The 19672-nt window shown below is 41.9% G+C and overlaps 1 protein-coding gene across 1 annotated transcript in view; it reads left to right on the top strand.

The window, feature by feature from the left end:
* Positions 1-3225, top strand: part of KNG1 (kininogen 1) — a 32649-nt gene extending 29424 nt beyond the window's left edge. The window contains exons 9-10 of the mRNA XM_070945223.1: positions 130-222; positions 2191-3225. Coding sequence (XP_070801324.1) covers positions 130-222; positions 2191-2688 — 591 coding nt within the window. The 3' untranslated portion in view covers positions 2689-3225. The remainder of the gene's footprint in view (positions 1-129; positions 223-2190) is intronic.
* Positions 3226-19672: the final 16447 nt, after the last annotated feature.

Genomic DNA, 19672 nt, shown 5'->3' on the forward strand with positions numbered 1-19672 from the left:
GGAGTTGAAGTCCACAAGTCTTAAAGTTGCCAAGATTGGAGACCCCTGTTCTACGCCATAGATTGTTTTTTATGTCAATGTTGAACAAGAGATCAGTGTGTCCCCTTTTGTTTTGTTTGGGTGTGACAGGAGCAATTGTTCTGCCGTGGCTGGGTTTACATGAAACTCTGGGAGTCAGTCATTCAACCTCAAATAACCTGCAGCAAGGACCGAATTTCAGAGGTATTCAAATCTGCCTTCACCCTCTCCCCAATTACATTCTCCTCCTAAAAACAGAATGTGAAAACAGAATGTGCATATAGGCCCAGAGAAATTGGTATATTTCCCAAGGAATTGGTAACCAGCTTTTCAGATATTCAGTTTATAAAGTTATGAAGATAAATTAAGGGAAGTGGTAAAGAAGAAGTTCAAGAAATATGGTGTGCAGTCAGGGCCGGATTTTCCTATAGGCTAACTAGGCTTCAGCCTAGAGCCTCAAGATCAAGAGGGGCCTACATTCAAATTGTTAGCAAAATTAAAATTACACTTTCACTATAGGTGAAAGGGCCTCATAAGTGGAATAGCCTAGGGCCTCTTTTCATCTAAATCCGGCCCTGTGTGCAGTGCACTCATGAAATTGTTTTCCTCTTAAAAATGGTTAAAAGCTCATTGGGGTTGGAGCATAGCATACATGAGCAGGGGCAAATGTGATGCATTTGGACCAGAATTTTTCCTCTGCCAACCAGTTCCCCCACCATAGCGTCTCCTCCTAGTGCAGCTATTAACTGTGGAGTGACAGAGAGCTGGAGCAAAGGAATGAAAGAGCCACATGCGGCTCCAGAGCAACGGGTTGCCAACCAGGGGTGAAATCCTACCGGTTCAAACCGGTTCGGGGGAACCGCTAGGAATTATGGGCATCAGTTCGCCAAACTGGTAGTAATTACCCCTCCTTGGCCCCACCCACGCCCAGCCGGTCGCCATTCACCTCTTCCAGCCGCTAGATATTCCACAGAATTCAATGTTAAATGCAGCAGAGAGAATGCTAACTTTTCTCCCTCCATTCAGAACTGAGCTGCTGCAGCCTGTCCCTTTTAAGGTAGTTCCCAGGAGGGAGGGGGAGGGGGGGAGCAGCTGGAATGGAGTCGTTTTTGTGAAAGGCAGGAAAATGGGGAAGGGGATTTTCCTGCCTGTCATCCATTCCTCAATCTCAGCACACGCTGAGGGAAGGATGGCAGGCAGGAATATTCCCCTCCCCATTTTCCTGCCATTTGCAACAAGGAGTGGATGGGAGGCAAGGGGCCGCTGAGGAGCCCCTTGATGTGAGTAATGTTGAATTGGCCACTCCCACCCAGTACATGACCTCCCCCCCCAACAAACCACGCCCACAGAACCGGTAGGGGAAATTTTTTAATTTCACCCGTTGCCGACCCCTGTTCTAGGTGGAAGGGAAGGTGCCTATTTCTCTTTAACTTCAGGTAATAAAATGGAAAAAAGATATTCTAGACAGAAGATGGTTGGGCTCAATGTTGGATTTCAAATAATTTCGCCACCAGTCCGCCGAAAATGTGAGCGCGCGCACAGCTTCCGAGCATTTGTGTGCGGACAGCTTCATTGTTTTGGTAATGCTTCCTAAGGCCCACTGGACTTTGCCTGAGGTCTGTGATTACACTTTCATAAATATCAGGGACATTAAGACCTTCCTCGTATAGTTCTTCTGTGTATTCTTGCCACCTCTTCTTCATCTCTTTTACTTTACTATTTTTGTCCTTTATCATGCTCGTCTTTGGAGGAAACGTTCCCTTGATATCTCCAGTTCTCTTGACAGCACCTCTAGTCTTTCCCATTCTATTGTTTTGCTCCATTCCTTTGCTTTGTTCATTGAAGAAGGCCTTCTTATCTTTCTTTGCTATTCTCTGGAAATCTGCATTCAGTTGGGTATGTCTTTCCCTTTCTCCCTTTTCTTTCCCTTTCCTTTTTTCCTCAGCTATTTGCAAAGCCTCATCAGACAGCCACTTTGCTTTCTTGAATTTCCCCCGCCCCCCTCTTTGGGATGGTTTTAATTTTCTGCCTCCTGTATAACGAGGAGAATTGGCTGATATAATTACAGTATATTAGTGCTTTGTTAAAATAGAAATGTGGAATAAATTATGTTAAATGCATTTAAATAAATACATTGCTTGGATAATTCCCAATAACGAAACAATATTTCAGCTATTACTTAGGGTACCTCCTGGTTTCACCCCTTTCCGAAATGCACGCAGTGTCGCTACTCAAACGGAAGAACCAAGCGTTGTGGAGGACTTCCATCCTGATCCGAGAGGACGCCCCACTCATGAAAAAAAGTTGGTCTATGGCCATGTCCACAAACTCAGACATGGCCACAGACATGGCCACAGACACGGCCACAGACACGGGCATAAAAAGCCAACAGAGAGTTCTTCTGAAGAAGTTACAGTTCTATCAGCTGTTGAAACTCAAGCTTTTCTGGAAAAGGAGGCTAACATCAGTACCCATGAAGAACCTATTGGGTTTTCTGATGTCTCCCCAGTACACGGTACCTCTACAGATCCCCCCATTTTCTTACATCGGCTGCCGGATCTACCAGAACCACCACAATGTCCTGGGACACCATGGAAGCCTAAAAGAGATCCAGAGCCTCTAGATACCGGTTTTAGCGATTTTGATCTTTTGGATGCTCTCCAGGATTAAATTTTTTAAAAGGCAGTGAGTTATTTCTCCAGAAATGTTCTACTCTTGGAAATGAGAAGAGTTCTTGGGATTTCTGACTGCATAAAAGCGTAACACTTAAACACAGTTGCAGCCAAGCATCAGCCTCCCTAGTTTCTTAACGTTTTGCAAGATACAATAGTTAGCCAATAATGAAACAAGGACTGTAATTCAGTCAGCTCGATCAGCCAGCAAGATGCACAACTGCCTTCTGCAGAACCAGCATTGCCTGCATTTAAACCTGGAGAAAAATATATTTCCTGGAAGAGAAAGGAGCCTTTGCAGATCTACAGCAGCTCAGTGGGTGAATTATGTTAATTTTCCCTGCAGTCAAGTCAGGGTGGAATTTCAAATGTGATTTGAACTATACTTGATTATTTCCTACGCCATGATTATTTTATGATAAAGCTGTAGTAAGTTCAATACAATTATATTAATTAGCCCGCTCTTTCTATTACTGGTTGGCGATACATTTTGTTCATACACTTTTCTTTGGCTATCGCAAATAAAAGACATGTACCAAAGCACTTGAAGGCTACATTTGCTTCGTTTAGAACATCAGAAAAGTCACTGGAGCTTTAGTGAAATTTAAGACTTCAGAGCCCAAATTCATGAGCAATGAACAATTTCTCAAAATGAAGATTTCCCCATCCCTGATGTTTTGAAAACTTAAAGCTTTGACATATCCATGCATGCCACAGCAACTGGATCAGTGGTGGGTTTCAAAAATTTTTACTACCGGTTCTGTGGATGTGGCTTGGTGGGCGTGGCATGGCTTGGTGGGCATGGCAGGGGAAGGATACTGTAAGATCTCCATTCCCTCCCCACTCCAGGGAAAGGTTACTGCAAAATCCCCATTTCCTCCCGATCAGCTGGGACTCGGGAGGCAGAGAATTGATGGGGGCGGGGCCAGTCAGAATTTTACTACCGGTTCTCCAAACTACTCAAAATTTCCACTACTGGTTCTCCAGAACTGGTCAGAACCTGCTGAAACCCACCTCTGAACTGGATGGTTCTTCCTAGAATGCTTGTCTTGCAGACATGCAGCAAAACATTATTATTATTATCACTATCACACAGGCAGCCAGATGTTTAGGCTGCACTTGGTATTTCTGTCCACCTATCATGTCCTTCCCAAGGATCTGGGATATGCAGATGTTGATGGTGTTCAAGATATTGTCACAGGTTGTTGTAAGCTGTTATGAGTAAATCTGCCTTTAACAATTACCATATTTTTCGGACTATAGGACGCTCCAGACTATAAGATGCACCTAGCTTTTGGGGACGAAAACAAGAAAAAAAATCTGCCCCTGTCTCTGCCTCCCAGCAATTTGCCTCCTTGCAGCAAACAGCAAACAGCCCGGTCAACTTCAGCACAGCCTGATTTAGCACGAGCAGCTGATTGGCGGTTGGATCAGCCTTCTGGAATACCACCAGTCAGCTGTTCCAGGCTGTGGGGATTGCCACCTCCGTGCACCCCATTTTCGGCCTCCACGCATCCTGTTTTTGGCCCATTCCAGGTGGCGGTGATCGCCACCGTCACCTATTCCCATCGCCTGGAACATGCCAAAAATGGGACATGCGCAGGCCGAAAATGGGGCATAGAGGTGGCGATAGGTGGTGGTGGTGACGGTGGCGCAATGGGCAGCGGCAATTCCCACAGCCTGGAACAGTTAATATGCAGTATTCTGGGAGGCAGATCCAACCGACAATCAGCTGCTAGTGCTAAATCAGGCTGTGCTGAAGTTTACCAGGCTGTTTGCTGTTTGCTGCAAGGAGGCAAACTGCTGGGAAGCAGACACCGAACGGTGAGGGCCAGTGGGTGGGCGGGGCTTTGGCAACATTCACTCTATAAGATTCACAGACATTTCCATCCACTTTTTTTGGGGGGGAGTGCGTCTTCTACACCGAAAAATACAGTGAGTAATGATTTTGCCAATGCCAATGATGTTTAAGGTATTAATTACTATGGGGTACTACCTTTGCTTCTTAAAATTCTTAAAATTTATATGCATGATTCCCAGCAACTCTAAGCATTTATGAAGCTTTCCATGATTTAGCTAGGCAGATTTTCACTTTTCTGATAGTGGGAAGACTTTGCACTTAAGGGAACCAGCCCTTCTCAAAGGCAACAGGGAACAAATGATATAAAACTCTTCAAAGACCACTTATCAGATTATCTGGCCTGTGCAAGCGGGGTGCATGTATATCCATGGTAGTGTAGTATAGATGAAAGCCAAAATTGACCACCAAAGCTGTGTAAAGGCCTAGTAAAGGACTATGATTAATTGTAAGGGCAAAACACAGAGCCTGAGAGATAATTTATAGGAAAAGGTAGAACTGCTGGTTTTGTTGTTATTCTTGGCCATCAGATGCCAAAAACCAGCTGTCATCCCTCCCACAAAGTTCAGTTTGTTTTATTTTACTAAATCGATAAGTTGCCTATCTAAATTCTCAGCCTGTGTAAAAATTCCCGTCATGCTTTGCAAAATCCATCAGGCTACACAGAGGACATGGCTTTTTTTCTTTCTTGAACATTTAAAATGTACCTTGCAATCTTGAGAGGAGCCAAAAACAGTTTCTAAATCCCTCTGGGGTTCAGGGAGCCCCTCTTTTGGGGCAGGGGGCTGGCAGAGCTGCTAAAGAGACCGTAATTTTCTATCCCCTCCTCCTGCTACCAAAAAGGTTTCCATTCCTCCATTACCAACACAGAAACTCTGGTGACTAGTCTTCTCCCGCGATCATATCCCCCCCAGTAATCTATTTTCTCATTGCTGTTTATAAAAAAGCCTTCCGTAAGCTTGTTTGCAAGATCCTATTTTAAACAGAAAGGTTCCGCTTTCTCTTTTAAGCTGTCCTGCTGATTGACAGCTACGAAGTTGTAGCCTGAAGAAACCAATCACAGCCACTAGGTGGCGGTCCCTTTACGATCAGAACGCCAGGCACCCTGAAGATACGTCTGGGCTTCTGGTTTCTTCTGTTTAGACCAGAGGTGGGTTTCAGCAGGTTCTGACGAACAGGTAGCAGAAATTTTGAGTAGTTTGGAGAACCGGTAGTAAAAATTCTGACTGGCCCGCCTCCATCTATTCTCTGCCTCCCAAGTCCCAGCTGATTGGGAGGAAATGGGGATTTTGCAGTAACCTTCCCCTGGATTGGGGAGGGAATAGAGATTTTACAGTATCCTTCCCCTGCCACGCTCACCAAGCCATGCCCACCAAGCCATGCCACACCCACCAAGCCACACCCATAGAACCGGTAGTAAAAAATTTTGAAACCCACCACTGATCTAGACCATTAGGGGGCAGTAAAGCTGTCTGGGCTTCATAGTCCTCCTTCCTTGCTATCACTCAGTCCACCAGCTCTGAGAAAAGGTTTAGACTTAGAATAACCTTACTGTCACTTTAAATCAGGGGAGGGTTCTACTTACCTCCACTACTGGTTCGCAACAGGAGCGCACGTGTGCGCATGCGCAGATAGTTCATGATGACATCCGGGCGGGTGGGTGGAGCCTCCCGCTGCCGTTACTACCGGTTTGCAAGAACCGGACCGAACCGGAAGCAACCCATCACTGCTTTAAAGGTACATTAATCGGCATACATTAAAATGAACTTTCATTGCATACAGCTCTCAAAAGTACACCTCCAATGTACACTATATAAACATTACAAAATAAATAAATAAATAAATAAATATGCATATGCCCACATACCCACATATATTATTATATGACACAGAGAAACAACACAGTCTAGTTCGGATGTATGCATGTACATGGCGGGAAAAATTAATCTTGCAAGTTTACCAGACGGATGGCCTAAGGAACAAAGCTGTTACAGAATCTTCTAGTCCTGCCAGAAATACTTCGAAACCTCCTTCCAGAGGGGAACAACAAAAACAGACCATTTAGTGGGTGTGAGGGGCCTCTAATAATGCTCCGAGCTCTAATCACCTAGCGCTTATAAGCAGTATCCTGAATAATGGGAAGTGAGCTTCCTATAAACTTCTCGGCTGTCCTCACCACTCCCTGTAGGGACTTTCTATCTGAGGCGCTACTGCCCCCAAACAAACAGGGATGCAGTTTGTTAAAACGCTCTCGATCGTGCCTATGTAAAAAGTGGCCAGGACAGAAGGAGAAAGATGTGCCCCGTCACAGGAAATGCAGACGCTGGCTTGCACGGATGGAGAGAAGGACTGAAAGTGTCATGCCAATCATGCTGGTTGGCATGATTATCACCGGCCACCTCCAAAGGCTCCATTCGAAGACACCATTCTCTGTTTCAGGTGGAACACGGCACTCTGATTTGAGAAAGACGAGATCAGCCCTCCCTGCAGATCACTTTTCACAGCTCTGGCACTGTCGGTTATTGAGCAAGGCTCACATTTCCAAGCTTCCAAGCAAGTTTATGACAGGAAAAATCTAAAAGAAATCCTGCACCAGCAAATCTGTCACATTGGATATGTACTGTGCAACTTGAAGGTTTTTATATAAACGCACAAAGTAGAGAGTTTGGTTATAATGTGCAGCTTTTAAAAATAATTTTACCTAATATAACCCAAAGAAATGCATTATTTTATGAATAATATACTTTCCTAAATAGAAACAAACCATATGTTCTGATCAGCCTCATATAGATGATCTGGAACACAAATCCCAAGGCACGATTGGGGAAATAAATAGGCAAAACCGGCAGACCTTTTTTTCCATACATCATATTTTAATAGTATTTTTTTCCTGCCAAGGATCCATTAAAAACTGTGGTATAGTATGAAAATAATAGGTCCCAGATCTCTAGACTGTGCAGAATATCTACTTTATTAAGTCAATCTTTCTGAGGAAGAAACTATAGATTCATTAGTACTGTATTGTAGAAAACACAAGTCCCAGGCCTTACAAGGAAATTATAACTCCTCTGCACCCAGAATAGTATAGTTTGCACATGATGCATTGGAGAATGCTGTGCACATAACCTTGCATTGTTTTCTCTGGCTGAAAAAGTTTAACAGATTAATTGTTGATTGGGGTGTATTGATGGCTGACTTTTAAATTGTTTTTAAGTATTTAGAATACTTTTAAGTATTTAGAATAGAATAACAGAGTTGGAAGGGACCTTATAGGTCATCTAGTCCAACCCCCCGCTCAAGCAGGAGATCCTACACCATTTCTGACAAATGGCAGTCCAATCTTTTCTTGAAAGTTTCAAGCAATGAATCTCCCACAACTTCCGAAGGCAACTTCTGTTCCATTGGTTGATTGTTCTGTCAGAAAGTTCCTCCTTATTTCCACTCTCCTTGATCCGTTTCCATCCATTATTCCTTGTCTGGCCTCCAGGTGCCTTGGAAAATAGTTTGAGCCCCTCCTCTCTGTGGCAGCCCCTCAAATATTGGAAGACTGCTATCATGTCTCCCTGGTCCTTCTCTTCACTAGACTAGCCAGGCCCAGTTCCTGCAACCATTCATCGTATGTTTTAGTCTCCAGTCCCCTAATCATCCTGGTTGCTCTCCTCTGCACTTTTTCTAGAGTCTCAACATCATTTTTATAGTGTGGTGACCAAAACTGGATGCAATACTCTAAGTGTGGTCTTACTAGGGCTTTATAGAGTGGTATTAGTACCTCACTTGGAGGTATCCAGATGCTCAGTAAAAGAAGGCTTTCGTGTCCCTTTTGAGATGTGGGTGTGAATACTGGCCCTTATTTATTGTTATTATTTATTACGGAGAGTTCTGCTCTGTACCATTCCCAACTGGCTCTAAGCAATGTATAAAGAAAGAAACATAACACCGTTGTTTTTTTTTTTTAAAAAAGGAAAATAAAAAAACAATACATAACAATGCCTTCCCCCCGAGGTCAGGCCAATTTAGTGTCCCCAAGGCGTTATGAAATCACCTGGTTTTCTACGGCTCTGCGAAAATCCAGCACAAGAGGAAGCAGCCTGGATGTGTGAGGGAGACTTGTGCTACAGAAGGAGGGCCCTCATTGAAAAGGCCCCATTTTCATGGGGTCCTGAAGATGAAGCTCCCTCAGTGACAAAATCCTCAACTCTGGTCTCAGGAGAATTCATTTCAGAGCAGAAATTCCAGGTCTGGAGCCACAAAGGGCTTTAAAGGCGATAAACTAGCATTTGGACCTAACATAGAAATTGCCCTCTGTCCAATGCAACATCCAGAATAAAGAGATTATATGGGATAATTTAGATGGTCCCACAAGTACCGTTTCCCCGAAAATAAGACATCCCCTGATAATAAGCCCAATCGGGCTTTTGAGTGCATGCACTAAAATAAGCCTCTCCAAAAAAAGAAGCCCTCCCCAAAAATATTTAAACGCAGAGCTGGAAATCAGGTAAGACAACAAGAGGAGCCCCATCTTGTTCCACATGCCCCAAAATAATAAGGCCTCCCTGAAAATAAGGCCAAGCGCTTATTCCGGGGTTCAAAAAAATATAAGACAGGGTCTTATTTTCGGGGAAACATGGTAGCTGGGGGTCAGGTGCAAGGAACCGGAACAGCTCTGGGAATAGGCCAAAACAGTTTATTGTTGATCGCCTATTTTATAAGAATCTCACCAGACTGATTGCAAAGCACTGCGAAGTGGTATGTAAGTCATAGTGCTGTTGCTATTACCTTGGGAAGTGGCAGATAAAGGCTATCAAGTTTCATATAGGCAGGTTGTATTGGGAAAGTCTCCCTAAAATACTGTATAATTCTCACTACATCTTTCATTTGGAATAGTCTCAAAAGTTTCCCTTTTTCTTCTCCTCCTCCTCCTTCTTCCCCCTTTTTCCACAAACTACTTATAACAGAAACTAAAACCATTTAGTATCCTATGACTATCACTAAGTGTTGTATCTTATGATTTATGATGAAGTGTTGTATCTTATGATTTTTACGATGACTATGATAATGATTTATCACGTATTGCTTGTATGTACACTGACAGCTTATGCATTGGAGACAAATTCCTTGTGTGTCTTGGCCAATACTTGGCCAATACAGAATTCTATTCTATTCTATTCTATTCTGTTCTGTTCTCTTCTGTTCTGTTCTGTTGTGTTCTGTTGTTATTCTATTCTATTCTATTCTATTCTATTCTATTCTATTCTTCTATTCTATTCTTCTATTCTATTCTATTCTATTCTATTCTACTCTACTCTACTCTATATACTCCATTCCATTCTATTTTATTCTTCTGATGTATTGCAAGGTAGAAGAAAAAAATAGATAGGTAAGTAGGTAGGGATAGATAGATAGATAGGTAGGTAGGTAGGTAGGTAGGTAGGTAGGTAGGTAGATAGATAGATAGATAGATAGATAGATAGATAGATAGATAGATAGGTAGATAGATAGATAGATACCCTGTTTTCCCCAAAATAAGACATCCCTTAATAAACCCAATCGGGCTTTTTGAGCACATGGCAATAAGGCCAAGCACTTATTTCAGGGTTCAAAAAAATATAAGACAGGGTCTTATTTCTGGGAAAACACGACAGATAGATAAACAAACATATAGATATTTGTATATTCATGTATATCTACTGTATGTGTATATGTACTAACAATGATGTCAAAAAGACACATGTGATGTTATCTTGCAAAGGCCACAGTGAATGCACTCAATATGGCATATACCATTTGCCCCCTTTCTCTCTCCTTGCTGACACCCACGTCTTCTACCATTTTGGCACATTCTTATCGATGAATTGCTCAGGTTTGTTTGTGTTTTTTTTTGTAGGGAAGCAGGGAGAGATGCTGAGGCTGATTTTTTTAATGGCTGTTTTTTGACGACTCGGGACAGAAAGGATGCGCCCAACAAAACTAAGGGGTCTAGAATGTTTTGCAATCTAGCACAAATTCTCAGTAACCACCCTGGTTGTGCAAAGAACATCGTTCTCCTGGCTGCCACACGCGCTGCTTTCTGGGAAGGCTCAAATTTCAAGGCTGTAGTGGATAACTGATTACCAAAGCAAAGGCATTTCTGACTGTGCCAAAAGCAATCCTCCAAGGACCAAAATCTATTAGAAACTGGAGAAAATACAGGATGATGAAAGACACCTGTCTCCATCTTCCTTGGAAAAAAGACACAGCTGAAAAAGAAACGGATTTGTGCTACCGTTCAGTTACTGATGGTTTCACGGCAATCATCACTTTGAAGAAGAGAGACAGAATACACAGGCTTTACAAACAGTGTAGACCTGCGATGTAGGAAACTTAAGATAAAAACATAATTTTCCATTAACTGGGTATTTTTCTCTGGACAGAAATATTCTCTTTCCTTGCTTGGAAAATTTCTGAACTATCACAAAACTTAGCAATTTTTAGCTTTTTTATGTACTGCTGCTGTCCATTTTCCTATAGATATAAAAAGGTGCACCCCAACACCCAACATACACACATTGTGAGATCAGTGTAACCCATAGTTTGCTTTTCCTCATAATTTTTTTTTTTTTTTGTAATTGCTGAATTATCTTTTTAAATAAAAAAACAATCTGTTATCACTAGAAATGCAGTCCTTCCCAAGTGAGTATGGGAAATTCTTGTTTGTAGACTTTCCCGGTAGAATTTTATTACACTTTGTAAACAAGACACGTTAACTCTGACCTTGTCTTACGACCACAATTGAGCCCAAGGTTTCTGTTTGCTAAGCAAGACAGTTACTTTTGCCCCGTTTTATGTTCTTTCCTGCCACCGTTGTTAAGTGAATCACTGCAGTTAATAGTTTGTTAAGTGAATCTGGGTTCCCCATTGACTTTACTTGTCAGAGGTTCCCAAAAGGTGATCATGTGACCCGGGACACTGCAACCAACAAAAATACATGCCAGTTGCCAAATTCTGATCTGAATTTTGCTCACATGACTATGGGGGATGCTGTAACAATCATGTGAAAAATGGTCACAGGTCACTTTTTTCAGTGCCACTGTAACTCTGAACAGTCACTAAACGAATGGTTGTTAAGTGGAGGACTACCTGCAGGCAAATCCAGCCACCTGTCCTTTCATCCCTGCTGAAAGTAAATTCATTCAGAATTTGTAGAGATTCAGCAAACTCTACATGGTGAATCAACGCAGCTCACAGCTATGTATAAGGAGACTTAAGTAGGAAAATATAAGATAAAGCTGACCTAAATAAAGGGACACCTGAATTGAAATAAACACATCCTTATTTCTCCCACATCTTAAGTGTTGCATGAAATGAAATACATGGCATTGCGGTAAACATTTAGCCTTCAAAATGAAATGTTAATGCAACCATATTTCTGAATTTATCAGCAGCAAACACCTGCATTGGCTCTTATTTTATCTTGGTGCTGCCTGAAGAGCCTTTTTTTACAATATTCCCCAATGAAGATTTTTTGCATGTTGAACAAGTAAAATCTTTCACAAATGTTCAGGAAAAATGTTCTCCTTTAGGCCAATAAGCAACCCCTTCCTCAATGGATGTTGTACTTAACCTCTCATTATACACACATTTCAAATTTCCCTAATTAACTGGCTTCTTTCAGGTGGCTGAAGTGGAAAGGCTGTGTTCCTTCTAAACATTCAGGATTACAAAGAACAGCCTAATTCAGCATGTGACTCACTGGCATTATTTTCATCTGCTTCGATGAACTTAGCAATTAAAAGCTGATGGATGATTGTATTCCCCTCAGTAATTTTTAGTGTTTTGTCATGATGTTCTCAGCCCTGGAATTGTTATAAAAACGATTAATCGAACTGTTTAACATCATCTGAGTCACTAAGAGCAGCTGGTTATTTCCCATTGGCTGAGTGACAGGTTTCAGTCATAGTGGGGATGAGGTTGACTATTTGTTGACTATTTAAATAAAAAAAAATTAGGTGAAAACCCAGCAAGTAAAGTGAGTGCAAACCTAGTAGGTATATAACCTTGGGAGTAAATTTTAAAAAGAATTACTCCATGTCATGCATACTTTATATAATGAAATATATCCTCCAAGCTAAACAATAGTGCCATATACACAGGTTGTCCTTAAGTTACAAGCACAATTAGAAGAATTTCTATTGCTAAGTAAGGCGGTTGTTAAAGAGAGCCGCACTCAATGTTACAACCTTTTTTCTTCAAGCAAATCACTGCACTTAAATGAATCTGGCTTCTTTGGTGACTTTGCTTGCTGGAAAATCCCTGGGAATGCTGCAAATGGCGATCACGTAACCCTGGGATACTGCAATCTTTATCAATACATGCCGATTGCCAAACACCCAAATTTTGATCAGGAGGCCATAGCGATGCTGTGAGAGTCATAAACATGAGGACAGGTCATAAGTCCATTTTTTCAGTACTGTTGTAAACTTTGAATGGTTGCTAAACAAATGGTGTAAAAGACTACCTGCAAATTTTTAAAAAGTATTAAATTTTATATACTACTCAATCCTCCGAAAAAGCCTTAAGCAGTTTACAAATGAAAAGGGGCAAAAAAAGAATAATCACATAACAGACAAGAAGCCAACAATGAATAATAAGCATGTTGTTGTTTTTATTGAGAAATAGGTAGCCATATAAATATCTTTTGGCTGTGCCTAGTGGAATAAACAGATTAGATAGATAGATAGATAGATAGATAGATAGATAGATAGATAGATAGATAGATAGATAGACAGACAGACAGACAGACAGACAGACAGACAGACAGACAGACAGACAGACAGACAGACAGACAGACAGACAGATCTCTTAGAAGGTTATAAACAGATTAAGGCTCCAGATAAGTTTGGAGTAAGTTTTTTGAATTAGTTATTAAAAAATCCTTCCTGTAGGAAATGTGTTTCCTACAGGAAGCCACAATAAAAAATGATTTTAAAACTGGGCACGAAATGGCAGATGAGGAACGAATTTTATCTGAAAATGCCGAAATGGCATCAAAAGTGGATCCAAAATAACAGGCTATAAGAACAGAAAAGGATGTCTCACTTGACATACACAAGAAACTTTTTGATGTCTCAAAAATTAAAAAGGAGGAAACTTCCTGCAAGTGCCATGGCAAATTAATGTCCTAATGGTAGCGAGACTGAGAAATTTGAGGGTTCTTTAATTCAGGAATTGATCTTGTCCAGCCACACAGTTCTACTTTGGTTTCAAATTACAGCATATGCTAATTCAATTCTGCTTTTAAAAATCTAAGTTAAATATGTAAATGGAATGTTGAATTACATTCCTGAAATCGAGGTTGCCATTTTATGAAGAGCTTTGGCTTTAGAGATTTACATAAATTTCCCTAAATAGAAATTTATCTTCCTGATGTTAAGAAATGGATTTGAGGCATTTTTTTTTTTAATTTGATTTATATGCCGCCCTTCTCCGGAGACTCAGGGCAGCTTATAATGCGTTAAGCAATAGCCTTCATACTTTTGTATATTTATACAAAGTCAGCTTATTGCTTATTGCCCCCACAAACTGGGTCCTCATTTCACCTACCTTAGAAAGGATGGAAGACTGAATCAACCTTGAGCCTGGTAAGATTCGAACCTGCAGTAATTGCAGGCAGCTGTGTTAATGACAGGGTGTTCTAAACCACTGTACTACCAAGGCTCTATAATATGTTTGATATCAATGTTTGAAATGTTTTTGTGTTTTAAAAATGAGAAGAGGCATCATGCCTTTCTACAGTGTGTGTTATCTACTGCTAAATTTATGGATAGAGTTTATCAAAACCTGTTCTATTGCCTCGTTCTGATGGTCTAGCGCTCATAGGTAGGATGAAGGAAGTTTGCCAGGACTGTATACCAATAATATATGCTAGGCAACTATTTGGGTCATCTCTTCGGAGGTATTTCCTTACCAGATTCTTCAATGTTTTCAATAATGTGAGAAGTTCAAAGGTACCACCTTTAGTTGAAAATTTGGGATACATTCAGAGGTGTTAAAATTTGGGATACATTCAGAGATGCCTTGGAAATAGTCTATCTTGAACTGTACAGCAGTCAAACCTCGGCGCAAGAAATGTTTTATCCTAAGATGAAAAAGGGTAAACAATTGGGCTAGACAGCCCTTTTCAAGCTCTACTGCCACAGAACATGTTGTTTAAGTATCTTAAGATATATCTTATGAATTTAGTTAATAAATACTTGACTCTTCTAACTGACCAAAACTTACTTCAGCTTCATTCCACACCTTACTTTGGCGATAGCAAGAACTCCACACAATGAATACATATCAGTTCAAAAATAAATGTGTAAACTCTGGCCTAAATGGGGTGCAGTGTGTGCACGTAAAAGGAACTTGCCAATAAAATCCAGATATAAAGATCTTTGCTCAGGATTTTTTTTTAAATCACAGAGCACCATTCTACCATATTCAAGTCTGTTTCTCATTTTAATTATAGAAGGCGGCATTTTAGGGATTGAGGCTATAATTTAGTTTCCCAACCTTCTGGAGAGCCTCAGATTGATCAAATAAAGCTCACTAATGGAATATGCCCTTTTCAAACAGTCTTAACTAACTAAATTCAGTGGCAGCAGCTCAACCTAAACATTACAGGGCACAAGAAAGAGAAATGCCCTACCTTCGTCTCTGGGACATTCCCATTAGTCAAAATAGGATATGCTACTTTGTATCATCACTGGCATAGCATCACTGTTAAAGTAGTTTTATTTATGAACAGTACAGAGATAAAAAAAATTATAAAATGCAATTGGCTGAAGTTCTAATTAAAATTTAATTTCCTACAACGAGATCTGAGCTAAATAGATTGAAAATTGTGCTTTGGATTTGAAATCTTCAATAAAATCTGGCCAAGAGAGAAGTTAAAATTAGAGTTTTAACTTCTTGCACATGTTCCTACTTCCCCCTCAGTTGGGTCAGTTTCTGTATTCTGTACAACTTGACTCTAGTATGCTATTTTCCATAATTTTACCTTTGTTTAGAGCAATAGTTTACAAAATTCTGTTTGCCTTTCCTCTGCACTTATCCATAAATAAAGGACTATTATATGCAAACAGTAATCTCATTTCTGAAAAGTTTAGCAGTAGAGATATACTGGGCCTAATGATGTCTGAGCATCCTATAACAAATGATCCACTAAAAGTAGGATGAATTTCCTAGTAACCTGAAATTGCACTGATGAAATCTGGTAGAAATAAGATTGATTTTAAAAACAATTTTAGTGGATTTTTTAAATCAAAGTCATACCCCTGGAAGGTAGTCCATTTCCTTTCCATTCCATCCTTATAATTTCTCCCACACGGGTCTAAAAATGCACTACTGAAACATGGCTCTTTTGGCTCCAAGAATCAGCTGCAAACCTTAAAACCCTCTGAAGTATGAAAAAAAATCAATTGTAGTTTTATTTAGTCAGTCTGGAGCTCTCCAGAAGGTTGGGAAACTAAATTACGCCCTACAATCCCTAAAATGTTGTATTCTTCTATAATCAAGGAATAAAAATGAAAAACAGGCTCGGATATGGTAGAATGGTGCTTTGTGATTTTTTAAAAAAACATACTGAGAAAAGACCAACCAGCATAAAGTGGAAACTGAGCAGTAACCAGAGTTCTTAACCATTTACCTAAGCAATGAACATTTGTAACTAATCCAAATATCTTTAAGCCTTTTCTGGAGGAAAACTTCATTAATTTACATACAGGATTAAACTCAATGAATAATAGTCTGGCAATGAACCAATACAGAACCAATTTCCTCACTTGTAAACTATGCATCCCAAAGGGTGCAATTCCTTGCTATTAAGTCATTATTTTTTTGGCACCAACAGAATGCAACTCTTAAAAGAATATCTGTGAACAGAAAAAGGTTTCAGGGAACTATCCTATAGAATATATTAAAATTAACATTACTTAGAGTGAAAAAAAGGATCAAGCTAAAAACAGTAATTATTATCACTTGTATTCAATTCTTTCAAAAGCTTTTTGGAAACTGTCAAACTATTTACTAAGTCTGCACTATTAATCTTGTCATTGTTCCTATCACCCATCTCCTCCCACGTATGACTGTAATCTTGTTTATATGCCGCCCTTCTCCGGAGACTCAGGGCGGCTCTCAATGTGTTAAGCAATAGCCTTCATACTTTTGTATATACCTGCTTAATAGGGCTTTCGCCCCCCCCCCCCAGCAGTGTTCTTTTTTATACAAAGTCAGCTTATTGCCCCCACAATCCGGGTCCTCATTTTATCTACCTCGAAAGGATGGAAGGCTGAGTCAACCTTGAGCCTGGTAAGATTTGAACTTGCAGTAATTGCAGGAAGCTGGTGCTACTTTAACAGCATTTAGTCAACTGCGCCGCCGCCACCACCAAGGACAAATTAGGACTGTTTCCTAATATGATTTGATTGCTTATTTGTACCCTATGACTATCATTAAGTGTTGTACCTTGATTCTTGAGGAATGTATCTTTTCTTTTATGTACACTGAAAGCATATGCACCAAGACAAATTCCTTGTGTGCCCAAAAACACTTGGCCAATATTCTATTCTATTCTTTTTGGCAAGCTTTTACTCGCAAGGCCTCACCTTAAAATCAATTTTGAATTTCACATATGAAAATAAAAATAATTTTGTTCACCGATCACTTTTATTACAATTTTAACCTATCCTTTTTCAAAAGCTTCTACAAATAGACTAGTTCTCACCACATATATCCTTCTATACCTTGATAAACTTTACTTGAGGACAATATGACTAAATCTAAACTCACTAAATAATGGGCAGTGATTTCAGCCTGAAACTTTTCAACCTCAACACAAGAGACTGCAACAGTTAAAAGAAGAATAATTCTGCTAACTCTGAAGATTCTCAGTCATCCAGGTCATAGTTGTCTCAAAGGTGCTTTTTCAAAAGCCAAATTACAGTTGTTTTTCCTTGAAGATGTTTCGCTTCTCATCCAAGAAGCTTTATTAGTTCCGGCAGGATAATGGGGGTGGAAGGATTAGTTCTGATAGGAAAGGGGGGAATGGAAGGATCATTTGCAGTCATCTGGTCATTAGCATTCTTTCTGAAAAGTTCGCACTTTGAGTCAACTATCAGCTCCATTCTGAATTCGTCAGGTGGCTTTCCACAAAACACCATTTCTGCTTGCTTAAAGTAAGAATACGGAGCATATTAAAAGTGAACACTCAAAATCCACATAGTTACAAATATTAAATGCTATCACTGAAGCTTAAGCAATGCTTGCTTTGAAGAGATAGCAGAAAAAGTCTTTATTCATACTAATCTGGAAGCAGGCAGCACGTTTCCAACCACCTGGCTTGATCCCAGAAAAATTAACTGATGCAGGCAAGCCCTTCCCCACCCTAGAACTTCTGCATTCCAACCAGGCACCAGACTGCTAAACCTAGTTAGTTTTTTCTCTATGAACTGCCCCCCTCTTCCCAATTTACAGTTTCTAGACATGAAACAGGTACTGTACAATAATCTCGGTTTTTTTTTAAAGGATGTGTAGCCAGAAGCAATCACCACAGTCTTTGCCAACTCGTGTCCCTTTTGCCTTAGATTCCTTTCCCGTGCACCCCTTCCTCCCCCTCCATTTCTTTCCATCCATCAGTAACAGAGTGGGAAGGGACCTTGGAGGTCATCTAGTCCCACCCCCTGCTCAGGCAGGAGACCTGCACCAGGGATTCGAACCGCCCGAACTGCCGACCAGTTCTGATCGACGAGCTCCATTTTTGCCTGCTTTTCGCCCTCTTCTTCCTTCTTTCTCCCCCAAGCGACCCGCAGAGGTCCCCATTTCTCCCGGCCATCCTCGTTTCTGTCAACTTCCCCCCCCAACCCCGCAACGTCTGGTGGCCTCGTCCGCCAACCAAATAATCAACCTATTTGACTATCCACCCCCCCCCCCCACCCCCCAGGCTCGCTTGCCCATCAACCGGGCGCTTTTCCCGTTTCAAAAACAGCCACTTCGCCCCTCAGCGGCGAGCCCGACCGACTTCAATCTCAGGGAAGAGGCGGGCGAGGTCTCCTAAATCCACAGGCCTCCTCCGTCCCCTTCCTCCCCCAACCTCGCGCCCTCCAAGCGCATCCTAAACTGGGGGGGGGGTCGCGGGATGGAGGAAATATAAGGACGAGCCGCAACCTTCCCCCGCCTCCCATGCTAGGCCGGACGTCGTCCGTCCCCGGCACGGCATAACCTCCACAGATCTGGAAAGGAACGAGGGGGGGATGAAGAAACACCCCCCCCCCATCTCTTCCTCTTCTTGCTGCCCCTCTCCTTTTTCTAATTCTGCTCCGCAGGTTGACCCTCGTCTCTCCAATGAGGGGAAAAGCCCCACCGGGGGGGGAGAATATCATCTCCCACCCGCCGGTAACCACCAAAATTCACTCATTATAAAAGGGCTCGGCGGGTTCTGAGAAGGCAGAACCTTTAAAATCACACACCCCGCCGTCTTTCCTTAGGAGGATGGGGCTCTGCCTCGCTTTCCAGGCTTAAAGACCCTGTTTTCCCCCCCCACCCTCACCGGCACCTCTCCTCCGCCTTCCCGCCCAGAATTCCCCCTCAGGCAGAGAGAGGTGCCGCCATTTTTCATTCGCTTTCCCTCCCTTCGCCGAGGCAGGGGCGGCCTAGGAAGCCCCGTTTACGAGGCGGGGGTTGGGGGGGAGGAGGTGAGTTCAGAGGTGGGGGGGTTTGAAGCGAAATGCATCCCGTCACACTGTACTGCTGCAATATCCTTCCGCGTCTCGCGGCGTTAAAGTAGTTCCTCCCACCGGCCTCCGTTCCTTTTACGGCCCGAGCCAGTTGCGGTCCGCCTGGAGCCATCCGTTCTTTTTTTTTTTTTTTTTCCCCTCTCCCGACTACCTCCCTGGGCCTGAGATGTGTCCCTGGATAGGAAGAAGACGGATGGGGGGGCATGTGGGCGGGGCAGACCTGCTCGGGATCCCCCTGCAATTAAGTTCTTAGACTCCTCCGCAAGGAGGGCGAAGGGGTGGGGGGAGGAGGAAAGGGAGTAAAAGTAGATCCGGCCAAGGGGGGGGGAGGGATATATAAAGCGGGCGCCGCGGAATCGCTGCCTTTTCAGTTG

The sequence above is a fragment of the Pituophis catenifer genome, unplaced genomic scaffold (genome assembly GCF_029215685.1).
Source record: "Pituophis catenifer annectens isolate HBS135680 unplaced genomic scaffold, rPitCat1.0.hap2 SCAF_6, whole genome shotgun sequence".
Classification (NCBI taxonomy): Eukaryota; Metazoa; Chordata; class Lepidosauria; order Squamata; family Colubridae; genus Pituophis; species Pituophis catenifer.